At 47.7% G+C, this 21232-nt stretch overlaps 7 protein-coding genes across 7 annotated transcripts; 5 read left to right on the forward strand and 2 right to left on the reverse strand.

Moving 5' to 3' along the window:
* Positions 1–123: 123 nt before the first annotated feature.
* Positions 124–1483, forward strand: EDB82DRAFT_578831 (uncharacterized protein; the record flags this gene model as incomplete). Its single annotated transcript, XM_025737049.2, has 2 exons — positions 124–515; positions 565–1483. Exons 1-2 carry the CDS (start codon positions 427–429, stop codon positions 1481–1483), a joined length of 1008 nt encoding a protein of 335 aa, XP_025591948.1. The 5' UTR covers positions 124–426.
* On the reverse strand, positions 1471–3748 carry EDB82DRAFT_511555 (uncharacterized protein). The gene has a single exon (XM_025737050.2). It carries the CDS (start codon positions 3429–3431, stop codon positions 1647–1649), a length of 1785 nt encoding a protein of 594 aa, XP_025591949.1. The 5' UTR covers positions 3432–3748; the 3' UTR covers positions 1471–1646.
* Positions 3749–3880: 132 nt separating this feature from the next.
* On the forward strand, positions 3881–8623 carry EDB82DRAFT_511558 (CPSF A subunit region-domain-containing protein). The gene is made up of 6 exons (XM_025737051.2): positions 3881–6018; positions 6065–6372; positions 6417–6590; positions 6634–7876; positions 7924–8511; positions 8567–8623. Exons 1-5 carry the CDS (start codon positions 3942–3944, stop codon positions 8400–8402), a joined length of 4281 nt encoding a protein of 1426 aa, XP_025591950.1. The 5' UTR covers positions 3881–3941; the 3' UTR covers positions 8403–8511; positions 8567–8623.
* Positions 8624–10547: 1924 nt separating this feature from the next.
* Positions 10548–12194, reverse strand: EDB82DRAFT_479471 (uncharacterized protein; the record flags this gene model as incomplete). Its single annotated transcript, XM_025737052.1, has 3 exons — positions 10548–10856; positions 10903–11790; positions 12168–12194. 3 exons carry the CDS (start codon positions 12192–12194, stop codon positions 10548–10550), a joined length of 1224 nt encoding a protein of 407 aa, XP_025591951.1.
* A 1332-nt stretch (positions 12195–13526) lies between these two features.
* EDB82DRAFT_289235 (U6 snRNA phosphodiesterase Usb1) lies at positions 13527–15015 on the forward strand. The gene is made up of 2 exons (XM_025737053.2): positions 13527–14061; positions 14110–15015. Exons 1-2 carry the CDS (start codon positions 13794–13796, stop codon positions 14769–14771), a joined length of 930 nt encoding a protein of 309 aa, XP_025591952.1. The 5' UTR covers positions 13527–13793; the 3' UTR covers positions 14772–15015.
* Positions 15016–16328: 1313 nt separating this feature from the next.
* Positions 16329–17227, forward strand: EDB82DRAFT_289415 (regulatory subunit of cyclin-dependent kinase). The gene is made up of 3 exons (XM_025737055.2): positions 16329–16950; positions 17021–17079; positions 17132–17227. The coding sequence occupies exons 1-3, from the start codon at positions 16696–16698 to the stop codon at positions 17160–17162; spliced, it is 345 nt and encodes a 114-aa protein (XP_025591953.1). The 5' UTR covers positions 16329–16695; the 3' UTR covers positions 17163–17227.
* Positions 17228–18277: 1050 nt separating this feature from the next.
* Positions 18278–21074, forward strand: EDB82DRAFT_511572 (endoplasmic reticulum Oxidoreductin 1-domain-containing protein). The gene is made up of 3 exons (XM_025737056.2): positions 18278–18822; positions 18869–20619; positions 20668–21074. Exons 1-3 carry the CDS (start codon positions 18733–18735, stop codon positions 20786–20788), a joined length of 1962 nt encoding a protein of 653 aa, XP_025591954.1. The 5' UTR covers positions 18278–18732; the 3' UTR covers positions 20789–21074.
* The last annotated feature ends 158 nt before the right edge of the window (positions 21075–21232 follow it).

The raw sequence follows: 21232 nt of genomic DNA on the forward strand, positions 1-21232 counted from the left end.
TCACAGTCTATACTGGTCAAAGTTTGGAAGGATTCAGTGCCAAGAGATCAGGATCAAGGGACATTGTTGATCAAGTCATTATTACCACATAGATTGACGAGTAACTTTATTCAGCTTCCGTCGCAAGGACCCTGCACCAAATCAGATAATGAAGCCATCATGAACTAAAGACACAAGATTGCATAAAAAACGATTCAAAGTCTGAATCTCTATAATTGATGTATTCACACCAAGACTCTTCTTTTCAAGTCCAATACTTGGCATCACCATCATTCTCCCCAGAGCCAAGACGATGAAAGACCATGCCCCGCCCCCGCTACACGTCAGAGCCTCAACCTCTTCACCAATACATCTCATCCCATTCATCTCTCAACATCAAGCAATCAATCTAAACTCCACCGACAACATCTCTAACGTCATCTCACAATGCCCAACGATCTCGACAAGTCCCTCCTCGATCGCCTAAATGCCCTACGAGGCAAAAGCGCAGGATCCGACAAACCCGTATCAACAGAGTAAACTCATCCCCAACCTCATATCACTCACAAACTAACATGGTTCCAGAATAAAAGTTGATCTTATCGAGAGGAAAAAGACTCCTACTCGTGAAGATACACTCGCCGCTCGTCTCAAGTCCTTGCGAGAACGCAGCGATGAACCATCTCCACCAACCCAAAAGTCATCAAAGCCCAAATCTCAACCTGAAACTACGACCCAAAAGGAACTGCCTAAAGATGAAGAAGATGAATCAATGTTTCAGACAGATGACCAAACACTGGAGGAACTTCTAGGCGATGTTAAGCCAGAAGAAGGTTTCAGCGCAGAACCAGACGATGCACAGGTCAAAGCCCTACTAGAGCAACTTGCAGACGCAATACCGAAAGACACAGACGAAAAACAAGATGACTCGGATGATTCTGACGGAGAGGCCATGAACAAGGACGTCGATCAAGTCATCGCTCGCTTTCGCGATGAGGTGGAAGTAGACGCTGCTCTCGCAAAGACGAAATCTCCAGAGCCGACGTCTGACTCTGGACCCAACGATACAGAGACAAATATCGCACTGCCAGAAGTTCCCTCTGACCTCAACGAGATTCCTTCCTCGGCTCGTGCAGGCAGCGCAGATATAGACGACATAACCGCCCGTCTCGCCGCTTTGCGCGCCCCATCTCCAGATGCCGAATCATCCTTCGCCTTACCCTCTGTCCCAACATCCAAACCCTCAGGAAAACCAGTAAATCGTCTAACTACACGTACAAACTACGCCGACGACGATGTAGAAAGCTGGTGTACTGTTTGTCTTGAGGATGCGACACTACGATGTCCTGGGTGCGATGATGACGTTTACTGCACGCGGTGCTGGTACGAGATGCATCGTGGACCACAAGCTGGGTTTGACGAGACAAGTCACAAAGCGGTGCAATTCACAAAAGATAAAAAGACGGAGAAGAAGGAAAAGAGAAAGGTGGCACTCGGAGCTTAACGAATTCGATTCCAGGGTTCATAGCTATTCTTTCTCAAAACATGTGCGTAAAGACAGATACCCAAACATGCCAATTAACAAACTCCAAAACATCAATGTTGTTGCGCTTAAACAATACCTCCATCAATCTGAAAAACTTGAACTATTTTATACGTGAAACCAATCAAGCAGCGGATTGCGATCCGTTACCGTTATTCGTAGAGTCATTTCCTGAGCTAACCTTTCCTCTGACGTCCTGCCATGTAGCACCAAAGCGTCTACCAGTAGACGCGAGAAGGCTTTCTTCCTCATCTGCCTCGGCTTCCTCATCAATTTGAGAAAGGTCGAGCTTGGGTGTGCGGAAAAGGGCTGTAATGAAGACAACGAGGAACACACCAAGGAAGGCAAACTGAGCCCAAAAGTCAACCAGACCAAAGAATGGCCATGTGATGGTGATGCGGTTGAGGAACGTTGACATCACTGATGGGGTACAAACATCCTTGGCGTGCTTGTACTTGAGTGCCTCGGAACAAGCGTGAATCATGTCCGAGTGGCCTCTGCAGTCGGGTTGCTCGCCAGGGTGGGCAGGCTCGTTGGTGCAGAATGTCTGAGTTCCATAGGTAGAATATTGGGGTGCCACCAGCATGGCAATGCCGTAGTTCATAGCCAAGATGATCAATCCCAGCATGACAGTGGCAATCAAAAGAGCTTGAGGCGCTGTTCTACCCTTGCGAATCTGGAAGATGCGAACCCAAAGGAATCGGATGCCCACAGTCGCGATACCCGAGATAGAGCTGCTGAAGAAGAAGAGCACAAGCAGAGCCATGAGGATATAGTCGACAGGGAAAGCCTTGGCAGCCTTGACAAAGATAAAGTTCATGGGTTGGAAGACGTGAATCTGGCCCAGGATGTAACCGCACTTTTGCTTACAGACCGAGTTCTTAGCCTTGTCAATGCCAGTAATGAGCATAGACACCCAGATAAGAACAGAAAGGAGCAGCAGAAGAATTCCACCGATAAGCTTGACAGGTCGAAAGACGGCGCACACCTTGAGCCAAGCCCGATAGACCTTGCTGTGGCCTTCACCCTGAGCTTCAGCTGCGAGTCTTTCACGTCGGACCAGTGTCTGTTCCTCTCTGACCAAAGCATCCAACTCGCGTTGATCCTTTCGGGACATTTCCTCTTGTCGACCGGCGTTGCGCATCTCGATCTGTCGCTGACGTTCACGGTTTTGTTCCAGCTGAGAAGTGGTTGACTGGTGAAGTTGAGGAGCCGAGATTGAAGGTGCAGCCTTGATGAAGGAGACCGGGAGAAGAGCGAGACCGGCACCGGTGTAGACAACGTAGAGCAAAGTACCCATGGTGAGCAAGAGGCCCAGGGCAAAAGTCAAAGCCTTTTCACCATGGTTCTGAGCAACGAGCTTCTTGAAGTAGTCGAGATCCCAGTGGGACTGAGAGCTGTCGCCAGCGGCAGGAACAAAGAAGCCCAGCAGAAACAGAACCACAACGAATGCAACGAAGAAGAGGGTGTACTTGGCTGCGGCCAGGAAGCGGCTGCCTAGTGTTCGACCCTCCTCCTCTACCTCAATCTCGTCATACTCCTCGTGCCAGAAGTAGGCAAAAGGAATAACGATCAGACAGAGAATCGCATCGAAGCTGTACAAGCTGTAGTAGACGACCTTGAGTGTGTAGAGGATACTATCGATACGTTCGGGAGTGGCCCAATCTTTCTTGGCACCAAGTGTTGCAGAGGCAGTGGCAGAAACGAGGGCGATATCGACGGGTAGTAGTAGGACCGTAGCGAGTAGGGAAGTCAAGCTGATAATAGCGACGATACTGACGACGGCGGATCGTTCACGAGGAGTTTGCCATGTGAATGTGGTGATGATGGCTGCAATCAGGCAGAGGCCTACAGCGACGGCATAAGCGACCCAGATCAAACTGGTCTGGACGAGGCCTGCGTGGGCCATGATGAATAGTAGCGACGCTGATGATGAGTCTAACGAAGATCAACAATGCAGTTGTAGTAGCTACTAAACTAGGTCGCGACCGTGGCGGATTTGGTGGCAGATCGCGGGGATTTAAAGGGAGATCTATCAAAACAAGGGTGACGTCGCTAAAGAAGCGGGATAAATCGGTGTAGCAGCGTGATGAGTTTTACTCAATCAGAGAAGAGCAAGTTGATAGAAAACAAGATTCGATCGTATTAATTGTTAGCTCAAAAGCTCGACCTTAAGCAGTTGATGTTTCGTGACGCAATCTATACGCTAGCGTTACTCAAGTGGGGATGCTTTACCTCCCTGTTGTTTTAGAGATCTCCGCTGTATTACAGCGGACTACCCGGAGGACGGGTCACTGATAATCCGTCCTGAGCTTAAGCTCTACTCTTTTAGGTCAATTCAATACAAGCATCGCGACCAACCGTAACAACGGTCAACCCAATTCTTTTCTCTCGACCGTAATAGAATGGTCTCTCTGAAATGCAGGCCTACACCGAGCTCGCAGCTCCTTCAGCTGTCACGCACTCCTTAATCGTATCTCTTACTTCAGCTACAGCGAACAATCTTGTTGTCGCAAAGGGATCCCTACTCCAAATCTTTACAACAAAGACCATATCCGCCGAATTCGATCCCGAGAACCAACCTGCTCATCCTACAAAGCCTGAACCCGAATTCGATCACCGCGCAAACGATGATGATGGTCTTGAGTCGTCTTTTCTTGGCGGCGAGTCGATGATTGTCAAGACCGATCGAGCAAACAACACAAAGCTTGTCCTTGTCGCAGAGCTTCCACTTGCTGGAGCAGTCACAGGCCTAGCCAAGGTCAAGACCAAACACTCGAAATGTGGTGGCGAGGCTCTTTTGATAGCGTACAAGGCTGCTAAGCTGTGTATGGTTGTGTGGGACCCTGAGAAGAGTACCTTGGAGACCATTTCTATCCACTACTACGAAAAAGAGGAGCTACATGGTGCGCCGTGGGAAGTTTCCTTTGACGAGTATACGAATTACCTTGAAGCCGATCCTAGCAGTCGATGCGCTGCCTTTCAATTCGGTTCGCGCAACATCGCGATTCTGCCATTCCGACAGACGGAAGAAGACTTGGAGATGGATGATTGGGATGAGGATCTCGACGGGCCACGACCTGTCAAGGAGACTGCTACAGTCGCCAATGGAGATAGCGACACATTAGAACCACCATATACACCATCTTTTGTCCTCCGTCTTCCGCTTCTTGATCCCAGTCTGCTTCATCCCGTGCACTTTGCCTTTCTGCATGAGTACAGAGAACCAACATTTGGTATCCTGTCGTCCAGCCAGGAACGCGCGCACTCTCTTGGGCAAAAAGATCATCTTACATACAAGGTGTTTACGCTAGACCTGCAACAGCGAGCTTCAACAACCATTCTCTCTGTTACCGACCTTCCCCGAGATTTATTCAAGATTCTTGCTTTGCCGGCGCCAGTTGGTGGTGCTTTGCTCATCGGAGAGAATGAGCTGATCCATGTTGATCAGTCGGGCAAAGCCAATGGTGTTGCTGTGAACTCAATGGCTCGACAGATTACATCTTTTAGTCTGACAGATCAAGAGGATCTAAACTTGCGATTAGAGCACTGTGTTGTTGAGAAACTACATATCGAAAACGGAGAATTGTTACTCGTTCTCAACGATGGTCAAATTGCTATTGTGTCATTCCAGATCGATGGTCGAACAGTCTCTGGGCTCAGCATCAAGATGGTCACAGACGAAAACGGAGGCAATGTCCTCAAGAGCCGAGCATCAACAGCATCCAAGCTTGGCAAGAACGCTTTCTTTGTCGGTAGTGAAATGGGCGACTCTGTGGTGCTGGGCTGGACAAGGAAGATGGGACAAGAAAAGAGAAGGAAACCTCGTCTAATTGATACCGACATTGCGCTTGACGTGGACGAGCTGGATCTTGAAGATGACGACGATGAGGATGATGATCTTTACGGTACTGAGTCTGCGGCTACCAAACCAGCTCAGGCACTCAACGGAGGAGGCAGATCAGGCGAATTGAGCTTCCGCATCCACGATACCCTTCTCAGCATTGCGCCAATTAAGGACCTAACTCCTGGGAAAGCATCATTCCTTCCCGACAGCGAAGAAATGACTCTTTCGGATGGTGTTGTGTCGGATCTTCATCTTGCGTGTATCGTCGGACGAGGAAAGGCTGGGTCCCTGGCCATTCTCAACCGAAACATCCAACCTAAGATCATTGGACGATTCGAATTCCCAGAGGCTCGAGGATTCTGGACAATGTCTGTCAACAAACCACTGCCTAAAGCGCTTGGAGGAAGTGCTGGTGTTGGCGATGAGTACGAGGCTTTTGCGCAACACGATAAATACATGATTGTGGCAAAGGTCGATCTCGACGGTTACGAGACATCAGACGTGTATGCCCTTACTGGTGCGGGCTTCGAAACGCTAAAGGATACCGAGTTTGACCCTGCGGCTGGATTTACTGTCGAGGCTGGGACAATGGGCAAGCAGATGAGGATCATTCAGGTTCTCAAGTCTGAAGTTCGATCCTACGATGGAGGTAAGTTGTTTTACCAAGTAATTGATACATATACTGACTGTTTCAGATCTTGGACTTACTCAGATTCTACCTATGCTGGATGAGGAGACCGGCGCAGAACCAAGAGTCACAAGCGCCAGCATTGTTGATCCCTACCTGCTCCTCGTCCGCGATGACAGCAGTCTTATGCTAGCTCAAATCGACAGCAACAATGAGCTCGAAGAGGTGGAAAAGATGGATGCTACACTACAAAACACAAAGTGGCATGCTGGATGCCTGTACGCTGATACAAAGGGCGCTTTCCAACTCAATGCCAGCGATAAGGAGACCGAGAAGATCATGATGTTTTTGCTCAGCTCTACGGGTGCACTACATGTAAGTGTCGTCGTTCATCGAATTTACAGCTACTGACTTGATAGGTGTACGCCCTCCCTGATCTCTCAAAACCCGTTTACGTTGCTGAAGGTCTCTCTTATGTACCTCCTCACTTGTCGGCTGATTACACACTTCGACGAGGATTAGCAAAAGAGACTCTACGTGAAATCTTGGTAGCTGACCTAGGCGACACCATATCTCAATCCCCATACCTCATCGTAAGTTCCCTCCATACTTATCAAATCACTCTAACATTACCAGCTCCGCAACCAAACCGACGACCTCACCATCTACGAACCTATCCGTCACGTAAGACCCGGTGAAAGTAACTTATCTTCCGCACTCAGCTTCAAAAAGACGTCCAACGTAACATTAGCCACAACACCCGCCCAAACGGAACAAGACGACGACGTAGAGCAACCCCGTTTCATGCCCATGCGCAGATGCGCAAACATCAACGGCTACAGCACCGTTTTTCTCCCTGGCTCCTCACCAAGTTTCGTCCTCAAGTCCAGCAAGAGTATTCCTCGCGTCATCGGCCTTCAAGGCCTCGGTATCCGCGGTATGAGCTCGTTTCACACAGAGGGTTGTGATCGTGGCTTCATTTACTCAGACGACAAGGGCATCGCGCGCGTAACTCAGTTCCCGTCGGACACCAACTTTACTGAACTCGGAATCTCGGTCAAGAAAGTCCCTCTGGGATCTGACGTTCGCGGCATCGCATATCATCAACCCACCGGTGCTTACATCGCAGGCTGTATGATAAGCGAACCGTTTGAACTTCCCAGAGATGACGACTATCACAAGGAGTGGGCTAAGGAAACACTCTCTTTTCCTCCAACCATGCCACGTGGTGTCTTGAAGCTTATTAGTCCCATCACCTGGACAGTCATTCACGGCATTGAGCTTGAGTCCTGTGAATCAATCGAATGCATGAAGACTCTGCACCTCGAAGTCTCAGAAGATACAAAAGAGCGTCGTTTCCTCATCGCAGTCGGCACAGCCGTGTCAAAAGGCGAAGACCTCCCCATCCGCGGCCGCGTACATGTCTTTGACATTGTAACCGTCATCCCTGAGCCCGGCAAACCAGAAACAAACAGACGTCTTAAAGCCATCGCCCGCGAAGACATTCCCCGCGGCGGCGTCACTGCCATTTCCGAAATCGGTACTCAAGGTCTTATGCTCGTCGCCCAGGGTCAAAAGTGCATGGTTAGAGGTCTCAAGGAGGACGGATCCCTTCTTCCAGTTGCTTTTCTAGACATGAGCTGCCATGTATCCAGCGCGCGCGAACTTTCTCGCACTGGTCTTTGTCTTATGGCTGATGCGTTCAAAGGCGTGTGGTTTGCTGGTTATACCGAGGAACCGTATACTTTTAAGGTTCTAGGTAAAAGTCATGGGAGATTACCAGTTGTGGTGGCGGATTTTCTTCCTGACGGTGATGATCTTGCTATTGTTGCGGCGGATGTAGATGGTGATTTGCATATCCTCGAGTTCAACCCCGAGCGTAAGTCTACTCCCACAACAACAAAAGAACATGCTAACAAAACACAGACCCCAAATCTCTTCAAGGCCATCTCCTTCTCCACCGTACATCCTTCTCCGTCTCTCCAAACCCCCCATCAACAACCCTTCTCCTCCCAAGAACAACACCACCCAGCCAACCAACTCCCCAAGACCCCCCACACGTTCTTCTCCTCGCATCCTCCTCAGGCCACCTATCCAGCCTAATCTCTCTCCCCGAAACAGCATACCGTCGTCTCCTCTCTGTAACGAACCAGCTCCTCCCTGCACTGACACCACACGGTGGACTAAACGCCAAAGCGCATAGGTTGCCTGACGGAATACGACCTGTAGGCGTCGAAGCAGCGGGTGGAAGAGCGATTGTTGATGGAGCTGTTTTGGCGAGGTGGGCTGAGTTGAGCGCTGCAAAGAAGGCTGAGATTGCGGGTAAGGGTGGCTATGATGGTGTTGAGGAATTGAGAGAGGAGTTGGAAGGTGTGTTGGGATGGAGTGGCATGTCGTATTTTTAGATGGAGAGCATATATAGTTGATCGTAATACTGGAAGACAATAGAATACCTGTTACATTTCGAAATACCATGAATTTCTGAATAACTTCAAGGACTCAGTTCATTTGATGCCTGTACGGGATCAGTTGTCATCATCGTCCTTGTCATATTTCCCCCGGGTACCCACGTTTTGAATGAGCCACTCCTATTTTAACACGCTTTTCTGATCGGTCTTGAAACCACATCTGATGAGGAAAGATTTGATCTTGACGGGGGTTTCTCGTTTATTTACACTTTTCCTCACGTGATGATAATAGGCAATCAACTCCAGCACTGCATGACGCCTCCACTAACTTTTTACCAAACTTCCTCTCATACATTTGCAGCATAATAAATAACTTTGCTCCAACACCTTGATTTGATCAACCTTTTCACATGCCTTCACGCAAAACTATAGATCGTCATTCAGAGTCTCGGCGACCCTCGCCCCATCTTCAGCTTCCCTAAACTACCCCGATTATTAGCTTTATCTGGATGCTTAGGTTTTTGTTAACGGAGGTTCTTCACGAAGTAGTTTTATCCCTCCTGGAATTAGAAGTTTTTCTGGTTCAGATGAAGCAGCCTTATGTCTTTTTTCCATTTTGGTTATTGATTCAAACTAACTACCTGAAAATCACCAGAGCCAGATTATTACATCAACCATTGTCTTTTATATCTCTTGCCGATGGAACATCAGTTTGATCTAGCATTACATAGGTAGGTAAGCCCATGGGTTGCCATCCATACCTGTCATACAAGATTGACATACCTATTGTATGGTGCACGCTCAGGTGCCAATCTGCCTACTAGGAAAAGTGGTAAGGTCACTGTGAACTGATATAGCTGACCAAAGACGCATCAGGTCAAATGTAGCGACACCTTGTTGTTCATTCATTGCCTTTTGGGCTGTTCTGCTCCATCTGATACGCCTCCAGGCATCGAAGGGTTTACGCGCCTACCTAGTATCTACAGCGAAACCTGGTGATGCTGCTACCACTCCAGACATCAGGGAAGGAACCACCAACATAAGACGCAACCCGCATCACCCACCTTCCATAATATGAAGACTAGCCAAGGGTATATAAACCAAAATAACACAGATTGTAGTAACGCCTAATGATGAGCACTCTTATTAACGCTTTTCATCGCTGAAGTGGCCATGTTAAAAACATCGGTTTTAAAACCACATCTGAGGGCTGACTGTACAGTGGGTTGGGTAGCAGTGCGGCAGTCATTTTTTGCATATTTTCACCAATTTTACTCGGCCAGATTCCTTCACATCCATCAAGTCGTCGTGTGCGGGCGCCGTGCCTCCCAGACATCGCTGCTTCCCGGATGGTCCAGTGGTGACAACTTTTCTCAGTTACAGTCCCAATGGCATTGTTCAATTCTGAGAAGCTCGAATAACTTGAAGTTATCTTCCTTTAAAAGTAGAATGTTTAGAAACTTGTGGCTCTAGCAAGATGTACGAGATTATTTTGGTGAATTTCTGACCACAGATCGTCTCGCATCCCATGTGGACATGGACTACCTTCGTTTATACACACAATAGGTGGGCGGGTAAGTATACCACGTCTAAAGCCATTTCTAGCATGGCCAAGGATACCTAAGCAACTCTAGTAGTTGATGCTGAGTTTACCGCACAATGATATTTGACTTTGCTTATGTCTCTTTATATTGGCTTTTAAAATGCAAGAATCCCGCCTACCCTGCATTTAAACCGCCGCTGACCTAATGTGTCACTATATAGCCGCGTGTGTTATTATCGTGTACATGTATTACGGTTCATAGTTCATGAATGCTAGTAATATGCATTAGTCACCTCGAAATTGTGCGATAGATGTTCGCTCTTAAGTGAATAACTCAGCTGTTCTAGACTTTACATGTCTATCTATCAGCATCTCAAAACAAACAGGTATAAAACATTCTTTCTTTTCCCGAAACCCTTTTTACCAAAAAAATATCATATCAGTAGTCTTTCATCCGATACATATACAACACCCATTCCATCATGTCGTCTTGACAAGTGTATACATCATGATTCCATTCCCAGCATAAAACTGTCGCCAAATACATAAACCATAACGCCAATCCCAAGCTTAATAAAACAGAAAGATACATTGGTCGTTTACTCAACTTCGCTAGCCTTCTTGCGTCGAATGCTTCCGAAGCGCTTTCGTAGACCGTCGCTCAATTTGTGACGACCTGTAGAGTTGTTGCGACGAATGTCGGTGCCGTTTGAGAATTCGGGGGTTGTGCGGGGGCTCTCGCTGAAGCTTCGGTTGTGGGTGAAAGCTGGGCGCTGGCTGGTTCCCATGTTGGAAGAGAGCTCGTACTCGGCGGGTCCACCACGACGGTTGCGCTTGTGTTCCTTGAGGTCCTTCTCGTATGTGTAAGAAGGCTCACCCTTGCCCTTGAGGTCATCAGGATGGTATTGCTGCAGAAGTTAGTAAAGGTTCAGGGTTTGTCATAGAAATACTTACAATACCGTCCCAACGCTTGTATGCACCACCAGTGGCGTCGGGTTCTCTCATGAGATCAGCACCCTCCTCATAGTTGATGATGTTTCCACTAAAGTCCCGCTCGCCGTTGGGAATATCAGCAGTGCCTTGAAGAGGCATCTTTTTCTTGAGAGAGTCTTGAATGTTTTCTCTTGGTGTCGCGCGGAGAGCTTCTCGGTTAGACTCCTCTACAGCCGCGACGGGCGAGTACTTCTTGTTGCGATTGCGGCTTGCGAGAGTGGCGTCATAGGGACCGCCATGATGATAGGTTCCACCAATAGTATCGAGGGCATCAATGGTATCAGTCATGGGCATTTGCTTGCGTCGCAGATGAGGGGAACGATCAGCTGCGCGAGCCTCCTTTCTAAGGATGTCGAGAGGACGGTGAGACATGTCGCCTGGGTATCTTTGGTTCAGTGAACGCTGACGGGAGACTCCGCAGTTGTTGGCGCTGAAGCTGCGGTTGTGCTGGACTTGAGGTCGGCTGCGATGGGCAGGAACTCGGGCGCTGGCTGAACGGTTGACCGAAGAAATAGTGAATGGGTTATTACTTGGGCCAGGAGGAGAGTTTGGTGGAGAGATTGAGACTGAAGGGACAGATGATTCACGTCGCGAAGCTGCAGCGTCTGAGAATGGGTTTGAATAGTGAAAGCTGTCGCGAGTTGGACTGGCAGAAGTGGGTGGGGTAGGATAACTTCCGTGATGTTTACGGCTTGATCGATGCTTGTTTTTGCTCTCGGAACGACCTTTGCTTGAAGTTGAGCTAGAGCTTTCTAGAGAATAACTGCGGAATTGAGCTGAAAGGTTGCCGATACCGGTGTCTTGGTTTGGTTCAGGTTCGTTTAAAGGATCAAGTAGATAAGCCTTGGCCTATTAATCAATGTTAGAAATGAAGATTAAATAGTGGTGTGTTTTGAGGAACGTCATCGGGCTTGCGTGTACTTTGGGCTGTGGTATGACCCAAGTAAGCATGGTTGGTTACTTGGCTTGCATCAAGAAATCAGCCAAGCAGCCGTCAATCTTGGTGATCGACATTGACGCAACGCGACCAACGGTACGTAGCGATAAGGGTCTTTTTCTTTTGGTACCTGACGTCTTTTTCCAACAGTATTCGGATGACGTTAATTTAGGTAGGGAGCGGACCCTGAAGCGCTTGAACCAAGGAACAGACGGAAAAGAAAAGAATGGGCCATGATGGTGGGAGAACAAGGGTATCGATTTAGCTCAGGTAAGGGTCCAAAACTTACCCATTGCTTGTCACTTGTGTCTGTCATGGTGGCGACAAAGGGTTCTTCGAGTTGCGCAAAGAGTGGTCGGTTTGTTGGTGATTAGATGTTGAGACGAGTGTCAATTCGATTGTAGTTGCGATGCGATGCGGTGATACTAAACAGATGCGATGATTGGTCTTTTGCAATGTCTATTCGTCGCCGTGATTGTAGTTCGTTATGCGACAGAGTAAGTCCTTTGATTTAGTGTAAGACAGTATAGAGAGAGAAAAGGAACGGAAACAAAACGGTGGGATGGAGGGAGGACATGCAGCCTCTTTATTTAGGGAAGGCACGGCATGGCACCCACCATGATCCTAAAGAGAAGCTCTCCATTTTCTAAGGTACATACGTAAGGCACAGGTACCAGAGCATGTGAGGTCCATGGATGTAGATCTTGGAGCGGTCTCGTCCCCCCTCCATCCCCATCATGCGCCCATTCACAGCCATAGCGGGGTGAGAAGAGCTCCCGTGATGCGGTTGCTAATTCTAGCCGCTTCATCCGTTCCGCTATCGACGCCTCTTTTTGACAAAAGGGACTTTCCAGGCGTTTTACTTTATTTATTGTGTCTTAATGGAGGTGCCGAAGTCGGTACTAAAACGTTACAGTACAGAGTAGCTTGTGGTGTGGTAGTTGTCACATCCACAATGACATTTAGCTAGGTCTAGGTCCCGCATGTCAATCCCTCAGTCAATCAGTCATGTCTCGCACTTTATGAGCCGATCCCTTTTTCTTGTGTCTTTTCTTCCAATCGCGGCAGGCTCGGAAAGACAACGTCAGCTAACACGAGATTTAAGCTCAAGACAACTGGCATGTATAACAGACAGTCAATCTATAGCATGAAGAAACACAATTAAAAAAAAAGACAAGGTGAACCTCGTTAGAGTCAGGTCAGGTCAGTTGAGCATTTAATGCAGCAATGCACAGGGTCCAGGTCTAAGCTCTCTCGCTACTGCTTGTAGGGACCAGACCTGGACAATTTAGTCCGACGCCGTTGTTCTCCAATCGAATGGCTTTTCTAGAGGCTAAACAGTAACGCTCGCTTCAGAAACGGATGACAGCTGGCAGACCCTCAACTAGGCGACTTGAATCAATGCTCAGTGGAGATCTATCAACAGACCGCTATTAAACCTCTGTACATTAAAGATGGAGATGAATATACATTAATTATTGAATCAAACATTTCATTGTTTCGTTCTGATTCACATCTCTGATATCACAGCCAAGAAAACTTTGCTTGTGCGGCCCGCAAGTGACGCAACAATAAGCCATGACGTCCCATTGTTACCCTATTCCAATTGATCAGCAACAGATAGATATCGGATCTTGCCATGACAAACCTTTGACAGCAAAAGTATCATAAGGCTAGTGACAGATATTTTTATCAGCAAATAGTATTAGACATAAACAAGCTAACGTGAACCCAATCGTCATTGGAGTTTCAGCCGCGACCACCGTTTATACTGACTGACCCCACTACGGGAATAATGCCGCGTACTTTCAATGATCAAACGCGCACTCCAGACGCGCAAACACCAAAGGGCCGTTTACCCGTCAGGATAAGCTAGACTTTGATTCATTAAATTACGTCTATATGACGTACAACTATGGCTCTCGTCGATTATTCTTCATCCGAGTCCGGGTCCGAGTCGGAACCCGATACTCGCTCTGTCAAACGTCGTAAAGGTGTTGACGGTCAGAGTACAGACGGAGCTGCGGCGGATTCTTCTATGCCGCCTTTGCCTGATACCTTTCATGATCTATATGCTTCTACCGTTCGACAGAGTGTTGTTGATGATCCGAGTTTGCATCAGGGACGGAAGAGGCAGGTTCCTCATGTAGTTGGCAATTGGCCCAGTCATGTTTACACGGAGTGTGAGTTGCCGTGCGTGTCCTATTATGAGCGATAGCTAATCAATCCAGGGCATCCATCTACCGAACAGCACAAACTTCTCACTACTCTTATCGCCGACATCGAGGAACAGGTGTCGAGTGACACTAAGCTCTTTAATTTCCTGACAAGCGATCTGGGATCACCTCTACCACTGCATATCAGTTTATCACGCCCACTATCACTCACAACAGGAACGAAGGATGAATTCCTAGATAAGATAACAGAATCCTTTAACAACAGCGGCATCGCATCCTTTGCCGTCAAACCACACGGCCTAGCATGGTTCAGATCACCAGATTCAGACCGTACATTTCTCGTCCTCCGCGTCGCGAGTGATGCCGTCACCAAGGATGAATCAATGCCTTTGAACCCAGAACTTACTAGCTTACTATCACGGAGTAACTCGGTAGCAGCACAGTTTGATCAGCCGACGTTGTATCAGCGAGATCCAAAAGAGCCTGTCGGAAGCGCTTTTCACGTTTCTATTGGGTGGACGTTTCATTTACCAGGGGATGAAATGTCACTCAAGACGCTACGGTTGTTTAAACAATCCAAGTTTGACGATATACGGAAGTGGGAGATTAGTGTGCCGGGAATCAAGGTCAAGATTGGAAATGTCGTGAATCACATTTCGCTCAAGGCTGGTCGAAGAGGTGCACCGTCAAAGCCGACGTCTTTTCTTGAGTCATGATTCGGGGTCCATTGCGTGTCATTGACTGGAAAGGGTCGATGGTAGGAGCAGACTGCCGGACCGTCCGAGTGAGCCGACTTTGACTGAGATTAGATTCGGTTGTCTTTCCAGAGTGTCGGGGTTAATAAAATTTGCAGGTTGCTATGCTACCAGTAATCATTCCGAGACTTGAAACCTTGTTAGGTCCAATGAGAAGAGGCTTGCAATGGCAAAAGAAAAGGTTGTAGTGGGATACGAATCGGAACTTGTGGACAAACGAACATGGCCACATTAAAAGCAACGTCAGTCAACGGATTGTTCGGAGGTCAAAAGAAATACAGTGACATCATATGACGTGGTGACCTGGATCTTGATAAAAAGACGAAGCTGAGAAGAGGGTACAGCAGCTGAACGTGAAGGAATGCAAGTTGAGGCCATTCTGGAGACTCCAGTTATCGTTAAGAAACAAACGCTCAGAGAAATCAGACTGCAAGAGAGACACGGGGACGATGATAAGACAAGTGTGGGAGCCACGTGCTTTGATCTCAACTGTTTCTTTGCATTGGGTCAGAGAATTGGTATCAGGGAGAATGAAGAATGCAATATTATATGTTTATTACGCTGTCCTTTATCCACATAAGAGTATCCAGTACTGTAGCATGGACGTAAACACAAGTGTCATTGAATGGTCCTATAAAATGCCGACTGATCAAGGGTGTTGGGGATGGGGCTGATAACGGGTGGCTGTTTTGAAGATCAAACGGTCGTTAGGGCCCCTGAAAACGGGAGATGAGATCCCTGTCTGTAAAATGAGGAATCATGCTGTCGATCAATGTTGCATTGGAGGGGTAAAGACGAAAGGCATGATAGTTTTATATAGAGTAAATAGAAGCTATGGCTTGTTACAGAGGCAGTGAAGCATCAAAATGTTGATTCAAGGGCAGCTTATCAGAGACATTTGGGGGAAGATAGAAGCCATTGGTTGTCCATGGATATTATTAGACTTTGATCCCAAACCAAAGAAGATTGGCTGACTTCTCATCAAATTTAGAGATCTCCTGCAAACTCAAGGGAGTCGTTGCTTGGGAGGCCAAAGGTAGATCAATTTAGGTGGTACAATAGAATCTTTTGTTTACTTTGGACTGCCCCTCCAAAACTCAATCTACCCCACCTATATCATCCACTAACCAATAATCGTCCACCAAATTAGGGATCAAGCCCAGTCTGGATAGGCCCCTTCCAGTGCTATCAGCCATCATCTCATCTCGTTCTCTCATCTCATTGCTTTTGTCCTGTCCTGTCTTGCCTTGCCTTCCATTTCAGGTTGTCTTTGCAAAACAAAAGTCAAAGTCATCCTCAACACCATCACCAAAATTTGTATCTCCCCTCATCTTTCTCCTCTCTTCTTTTTTCTTCTCTCTCCATCTCCCATCTTTCTTCCACAACACAAAGACACTTGGTTTCTTCATCCAAGATACAAACCTTGTCTTTTTTTTTTTCCCTTTCTCAAAAGACTCTTTACTTTATTTTCCGTCGATTCTTTCGGGCAATAGCTTCCTCTGATCCCAAACCAAACCGCTTCTAGACGAACCCCTCGTCTCCATATCAAAGTTCCTTACCCCGGGAAATCTTTGACCGCCTCCGAAAGACCCAACCCAACCTCGCGCTGCGCAAGATTTGAACTTTGCCGATCTCGCGTGACATTTCCAAAAACAACAACATATTATTTCGTCGACCCCGAATCGCGCTTCTCTTGGACGTCAAGTTGTATCGCAACATTGAGAGGAATCTTTATCCGACGGAAACTGTTTTTGACCCGCCCTCACCAATCGATCGGCCGAGCTCTTGTGCCCCTCCCCGCACCCTCGACAATTTGGAGCTCTGTTCTCCCCCTCCCTCAAATCTCGAATAAACAACAAAAAAGAATCACGCAGACACAGAAAAAATGCCTTTCGACATTGATACCACCCGCCGGAATAAGGCGCCTCGACCTCTCTCAGACTCGGAACGCGCCCGCGTAGAAGAGTTTATCGACTCGATCCACTACTCTGCCAGATACTCAGACAGTGAATATGAGTACCGTCACGTTCAGCTCCCCAAAGCCATGCTCAAGGCCATTCCCAAAGATTACCACGACTCTTCAAAGGGAACTCTCAAGCTCTTGTGGGAGGAGGAATGGCGAGCTCTTGGCATTACTCAGGTACGACTCCCTTGCCCGCGTGCCGTGAATGGGTAGCACCTTCAAAAACAACAGACTGACAATCGCGCAGAGTCTAGGATGGGAACACTACGAAGTCCACGAGCCAGAACCACACATTCTTCTCTTCAAGTATGTTTGAGAATCAGCGAGTTCTGCCTCCGATAGCTAACATAATTTCTAGGCGCCCGCTCAACTTCCAACCACCTCAGTAATCGACTAGATCCCCCACGACTCAGATTTCCCCCCTTAATGTACCATACATATTTATTGCACGGAACCCACCTTACATCGGTGCTACACTCAACGCCTAGACGCAAGTTTCGCTCATCGTCTCGCGATTTTTACCCACGTTGAGATATAAAAACAAAGAGACTTTTATGGTTCAACACGCTCGCAAACGTCCCATTCAGTGCTCGATGGTATACCTTGGCATGTGCCTGCAATGCACCCCCTACCGAAATGTCAAGGGAGACCGGTCTCCTGGGTCGTGTATGACGTATAGACGGTGGGATTTGGTTTAGGGCGAGTGGAAAGGGGATCTTTTGCGAGTGATGGATTGAGTCGCAAAAAGTTGGATCCGCCCCATGCATGTCCCCCAACAACCAAGACGTATGGGTACATTATAATATGGAGTTTGGATCTGGAACGATCCGGAAACGCGCCGCGTCGGTGTTTTGGTTTGGTTGGGCATTTCAATAAGTGTTTTTTTGTCGCTGTTCTATTTTATCCAACGTGTTTGTTTCATGGAGAGACAGCTGGGGAACAAAAGATGAATTTCTGGGCGCGTGTGATTGAAAGGAAAGAAATGTGGCTCAGTGATACCCAGCGCATGATGGGGAAACGACAATGAAATGGGCTTAATGATAGGGGACTGGTATCATGGAAGTTATAAACAAGCAGATAGATGCGAAAGAAAGAAATGATACAAGAGCGTGCGTACAGAGAATTGCGTTGGAGTCAACTGATTTAGCATTTAATGATTTATCTTCAGTATGGCCTCATGTGGCTTGTGTTGAAGAGATCAAGCGCCACAATTGTGAAACAATTAGACTACAGAATGCCATACGAGGGTCTTGGTTGGATGTCTTAGGATATGATGATTTGTAAGTCAGAATACGGGTGATGCTAAAGACAGCTGTATTCTACGGCAGATATTCTTAGACATGGGCAGATCAAATCGTCTGATGTTGGGGCTAGTGCTTTAAGCATGGCCTCGGGTCCTCGGATGACGGGTGCAATTTGAATAGCTGTCATCTTTGACGGAGCATCTAAAAGTGGCGATGGTCAGTTCTAGATGCATTGCTTCGCCTCATATGTTACCCGCCAGCGTGGCATCTTTTGTATTCTTCTCCCGTATTTTCTATTAAGAAATCCATATAAGTAAATCCAAGTTTATTCACTTGTACTCTTTTAATTCAAGATTTAATTTCCTTGCATGAACTGTCTTTAAATGTATGCACCAGTCTTTAGAGAAAAAGACAAGAAGCACTAAATTAAGGTACCGTTCGATAAATTGGCATCGAACCTTTCCTTTTTGAGAAAAGTGCTACAGTTCCATCGCTGCCCGCCGAAGCCGTTAACCCACTTTATCTTACCTTCATACGTCGCTTCTTCTTCAACAGCGAGGAAAAACGTCAAGAAGTTGCGCCTTTGTTTTCTTACTTTCTTTTTCTTTTTTTACTCTCTTTTGATTCGCCTTCACTCGCTGGCGACTCATTTTTTGTACCCAAGATTGTTACACTACAGTCTCACGTTGCATCGCTTTTGGGCGCTCAAGTTACAATGAAGTCTGCGAGCAGACTGTTTTACCTCTCCGTGTTTGCTCTATGGGCTGCACCGGGTTCTTGCGAGGTTTCAAACGATGAATGCCATGTAAGTTTGTCTATCCGCCACTAAAGTCAAATGCTGACATATTCAGATCTCACCAAAGTCCATCGTTGGCGACGCCTGCGCTTCCTATTCTACCCTCGACAAACTGAACCTCTTGACCAAACCCGCCGTCGACGACCTCACCCGAAACACCGATTTCTTCTCACACTACCGAGTTAACCTCTTCCACAAGAAATGTCCCTTTTGGGATGACGAGAATGGCATGTGCGGCAACATCGGATGCGCTGTCGAAACTCTGGATAACGAAGAGGATATCCCCGAGATTTGGCGCGCACATGCTCTAGGTAAACTCGAAGGCCCTCGTGCTCAGCATCCCGGAAAGAAAGCCCAGCGCCAGCACCCCCAGCGACCCCTCGGAGGTCTTTTGGGCGAAAATGTCGGCGAGAGCTGTGTTTTTGAGTACGATGACGAATGCGACGAGCGAGACTACTGTGTTCCTGAAGATGAGAGTGCCAGCTCAAAGGGCGATTACGTTAGCTTGGTCCGAAACCCCGAACGATTCACAGGATACGCTGGCGATGGTGCCAAACAAGTCTGGGACGCCGTCTACCGGGAGAACTGCTTCCAGAAGAGCTCTTTCCCCAAGTCTGCCGATCTCGGTCAGTCTGGATGGCAGCACGGTCCCGCTGCTCAAGACTTTAAACAGATCCTCGACGCAGCCGGTCGTCAGGCCCAGCTTGAGGAGCGTCGCCAAGAGAACCCCAACACACCTTTTGTCGCAAACACTGGCTTCGAGGTTGAAGATGAATGTCTTGAGAAGCGTGTGTTTTACCGTGTCATGTCGGGAATGCACGCCAGTATCAGCACCCATCTTTGCTGGGACTTTCTCAACCAGACTACCGGAGAGTGGTCTCCCAACCTGAGCTGCTACGAACACCGTCTTCACAAATTCCCCGACCGTATTGGAAACGTCTACTTTAACTACGCACTCATGACCCGCGCCATCGCCAAGCTCAGCCCATACCTCCAGAAGGAGGAGTACAAGTTTTGCCTGGGAGATCCTTCTGAGGATGCTGCTACCCGCGCAAAGGTCCTCGAAGTCACCGAGAAAGCAGCTAGTGTTCCCCAAATCTTTGACGAGAGCCTCATGTTTGTCAACGGTGAGGGTCCTTCTCTGAAGGAGGATTTCCGCAACCGCTTCCGCAATGTTAGTCGTCTTATGGATTGCGTTGGCTGCGACAAGTGCCGTCTTTGGGGTAAGCTCCAGACCGCTGGTTACGGAACAGCCCTCAAGATCCTTTTCGAGCTGGATAACAACAACGAGGACGTTCCTCATCTCCAGCGAACCGAGATTGTCGCTCTCTTCAACACGTACGCTCGTATCAGCAGTTCTCTTCACAACATTGGTGAATTCCGTCAAATGATGGAAGCCAAGGCTGAGAAGGAAAAGCTTGCTGAGAAACTTGCCGAGGAGAAGCAGCGTATCGATGCTGAGAGGGAAAAGCATGCAAAAGAACTCGAGGCTCGCCAAAAGGAGGAGCAACGTATCAAGGCTGAGAAGGCAAAGCGCGATGAGGAACGCAAGAAGGAAAAGACTCCTGACCAAAAGTTGGGCGACAAGTTTGAGGAGGTCAGAGAAGAGGACAGACTACGCGCAAAGCTTGAACCCGAGGTTGCAAAGAATGACCAGATGGACGATGCCATGAGGGAGTTTATTCGGCTTCGCGCTAGAGGTCCCGAGGAGGAGTCCATGATGGGTCACCTCAAGCATGAACTCGCCCAGTTCAATGGCGTTTTGCGCGTTATCCTCAATGGGTGGGCACGCACCCCAAGAATGCTGTAAGTTTTATACCCGTTCAATCTGAAGAAAAGTACTAACAATTGCAGATGGACCATTATTAAATATGAAGCTCGACGTGCATTCCGTAACTACGTCGGTCTTCCCGTTGGTCCACGAGTATGGAAGTTTGGATTGCCCAACATCAACGCGGACAGGGATGAGCTGTGATGAACAATTGCTCTTCTGTACACATGCGATTGCTTTTGTTTGACTGTCTATATGATGAATACAACAAATTGGAGATGGCGTTTACTTTTGTTATACATTGCTAGGCATTTCTTTGGCGTTTTTATGGGGTAGATGTGACCTTTTAGCTTGGTCGTACATAGCGAATACATAAAGTGTTTGTATAAATATGCTGAAAATGAGTGAATGGCGGTGTGTTGAAGTGTAAATATTGTTATGGTCATTGGCTTGTAGATCCCAACTCGAGGGGGTAGCAGAAGAGTTAGCCTGTAGGCTGTTGGGTACAAAAATAAATAGCCTAAGAAGTATGGTCTAACTAATATAAAGTGGCCTACTAATTTCGTCCCTTATGCTTCTGACAGCCACCTTTTCTGGTACCCTGATGAATGTCATCAATGAGTTCCTCGCAAGCATTACTCTTTGAAA

Source organism: Fusarium venenatum (assembly GCF_020744135.1).
Source record: "Fusarium venenatum strain MPI-CAGE-CH-0201 chromosome Unknown EDB82scaffold_4, whole genome shotgun sequence".
In the NCBI taxonomy this organism is placed as follows: Eukaryota; Fungi; Ascomycota; class Sordariomycetes; order Hypocreales; family Nectriaceae; genus Fusarium; species Fusarium venenatum.

Excerpts from the sequence above, each read along its gene's own strand:
- EDB82DRAFT_511555 (XM_025737050.2), bottom strand. The coding sequence starts at position 3,431 with ATGGCCCACGCAGGCCTCGTCCAGACCAGTTTGATCTGGGTCGCTTAT.
- EDB82DRAFT_511558 (XM_025737051.2), top strand. The coding sequence starts at position 3,942 with ATGCAGGCCTACACCGAGCTCGCAGCTCCTTCAGCTGTCACGCACTCC. Across the intron at positions 6,019-6,064 it reads AGTTCGATCCTACGATGGAG|ATCTTGGACTTACTCAGATT; the intron begins GTAAGTTGTTTT and ends TGACTGTTTCAG. Across the intron at positions 6,591-6,633 it reads CTCAATCCCCATACCTCATC|CTCCGCAACCAAACCGACGA; the intron begins GTAAGTTCCCTC and ends TAACATTACCAG.
- EDB82DRAFT_289235 (XM_025737053.2), top strand. The coding sequence starts at position 13,794 with ATGGCTCTCGTCGATTATTCTTCATCCGAGTCCGGGTCCGAGTCGGAA. Across the intron at positions 14,062-14,109 it reads CAGTCATGTTTACACGGAGT|GGCATCCATCTACCGAACAG; the intron begins GTGAGTTGCCGT and ends TAATCAATCCAG.
- EDB82DRAFT_289415 (XM_025737055.2), top strand. The coding sequence starts at position 16,696 with ATGCCTTTCGACATTGATACCACCCGCCGGAATAAGGCGCCTCGACCT. Across the intron at positions 16,951-17,020 it reads GAGCTCTTGGCATTACTCAG|AGTCTAGGATGGGAACACTA; the intron begins GTACGACTCCCT and ends ACAATCGCGCAG. Across the intron at positions 17,080-17,131 it reads CCACACATTCTTCTCTTCAA|GCGCCCGCTCAACTTCCAAC; the intron begins GTATGTTTGAGA and ends CATAATTTCTAG.
- EDB82DRAFT_511572 (XM_025737056.2), top strand. The coding sequence starts at position 18,733 with ATGAAGTCTGCGAGCAGACTGTTTTACCTCTCCGTGTTTGCTCTATGG. Across the intron at positions 18,823-18,868 it reads TTTCAAACGATGAATGCCAT|ATCTCACCAAAGTCCATCGT; the intron begins GTAAGTTTGTCT and ends TGACATATTCAG. Across the intron at positions 20,620-20,667 it reads GCACGCACCCCAAGAATGCT|ATGGACCATTATTAAATATG; the intron begins GTAAGTTTTATA and ends TAACAATTGCAG.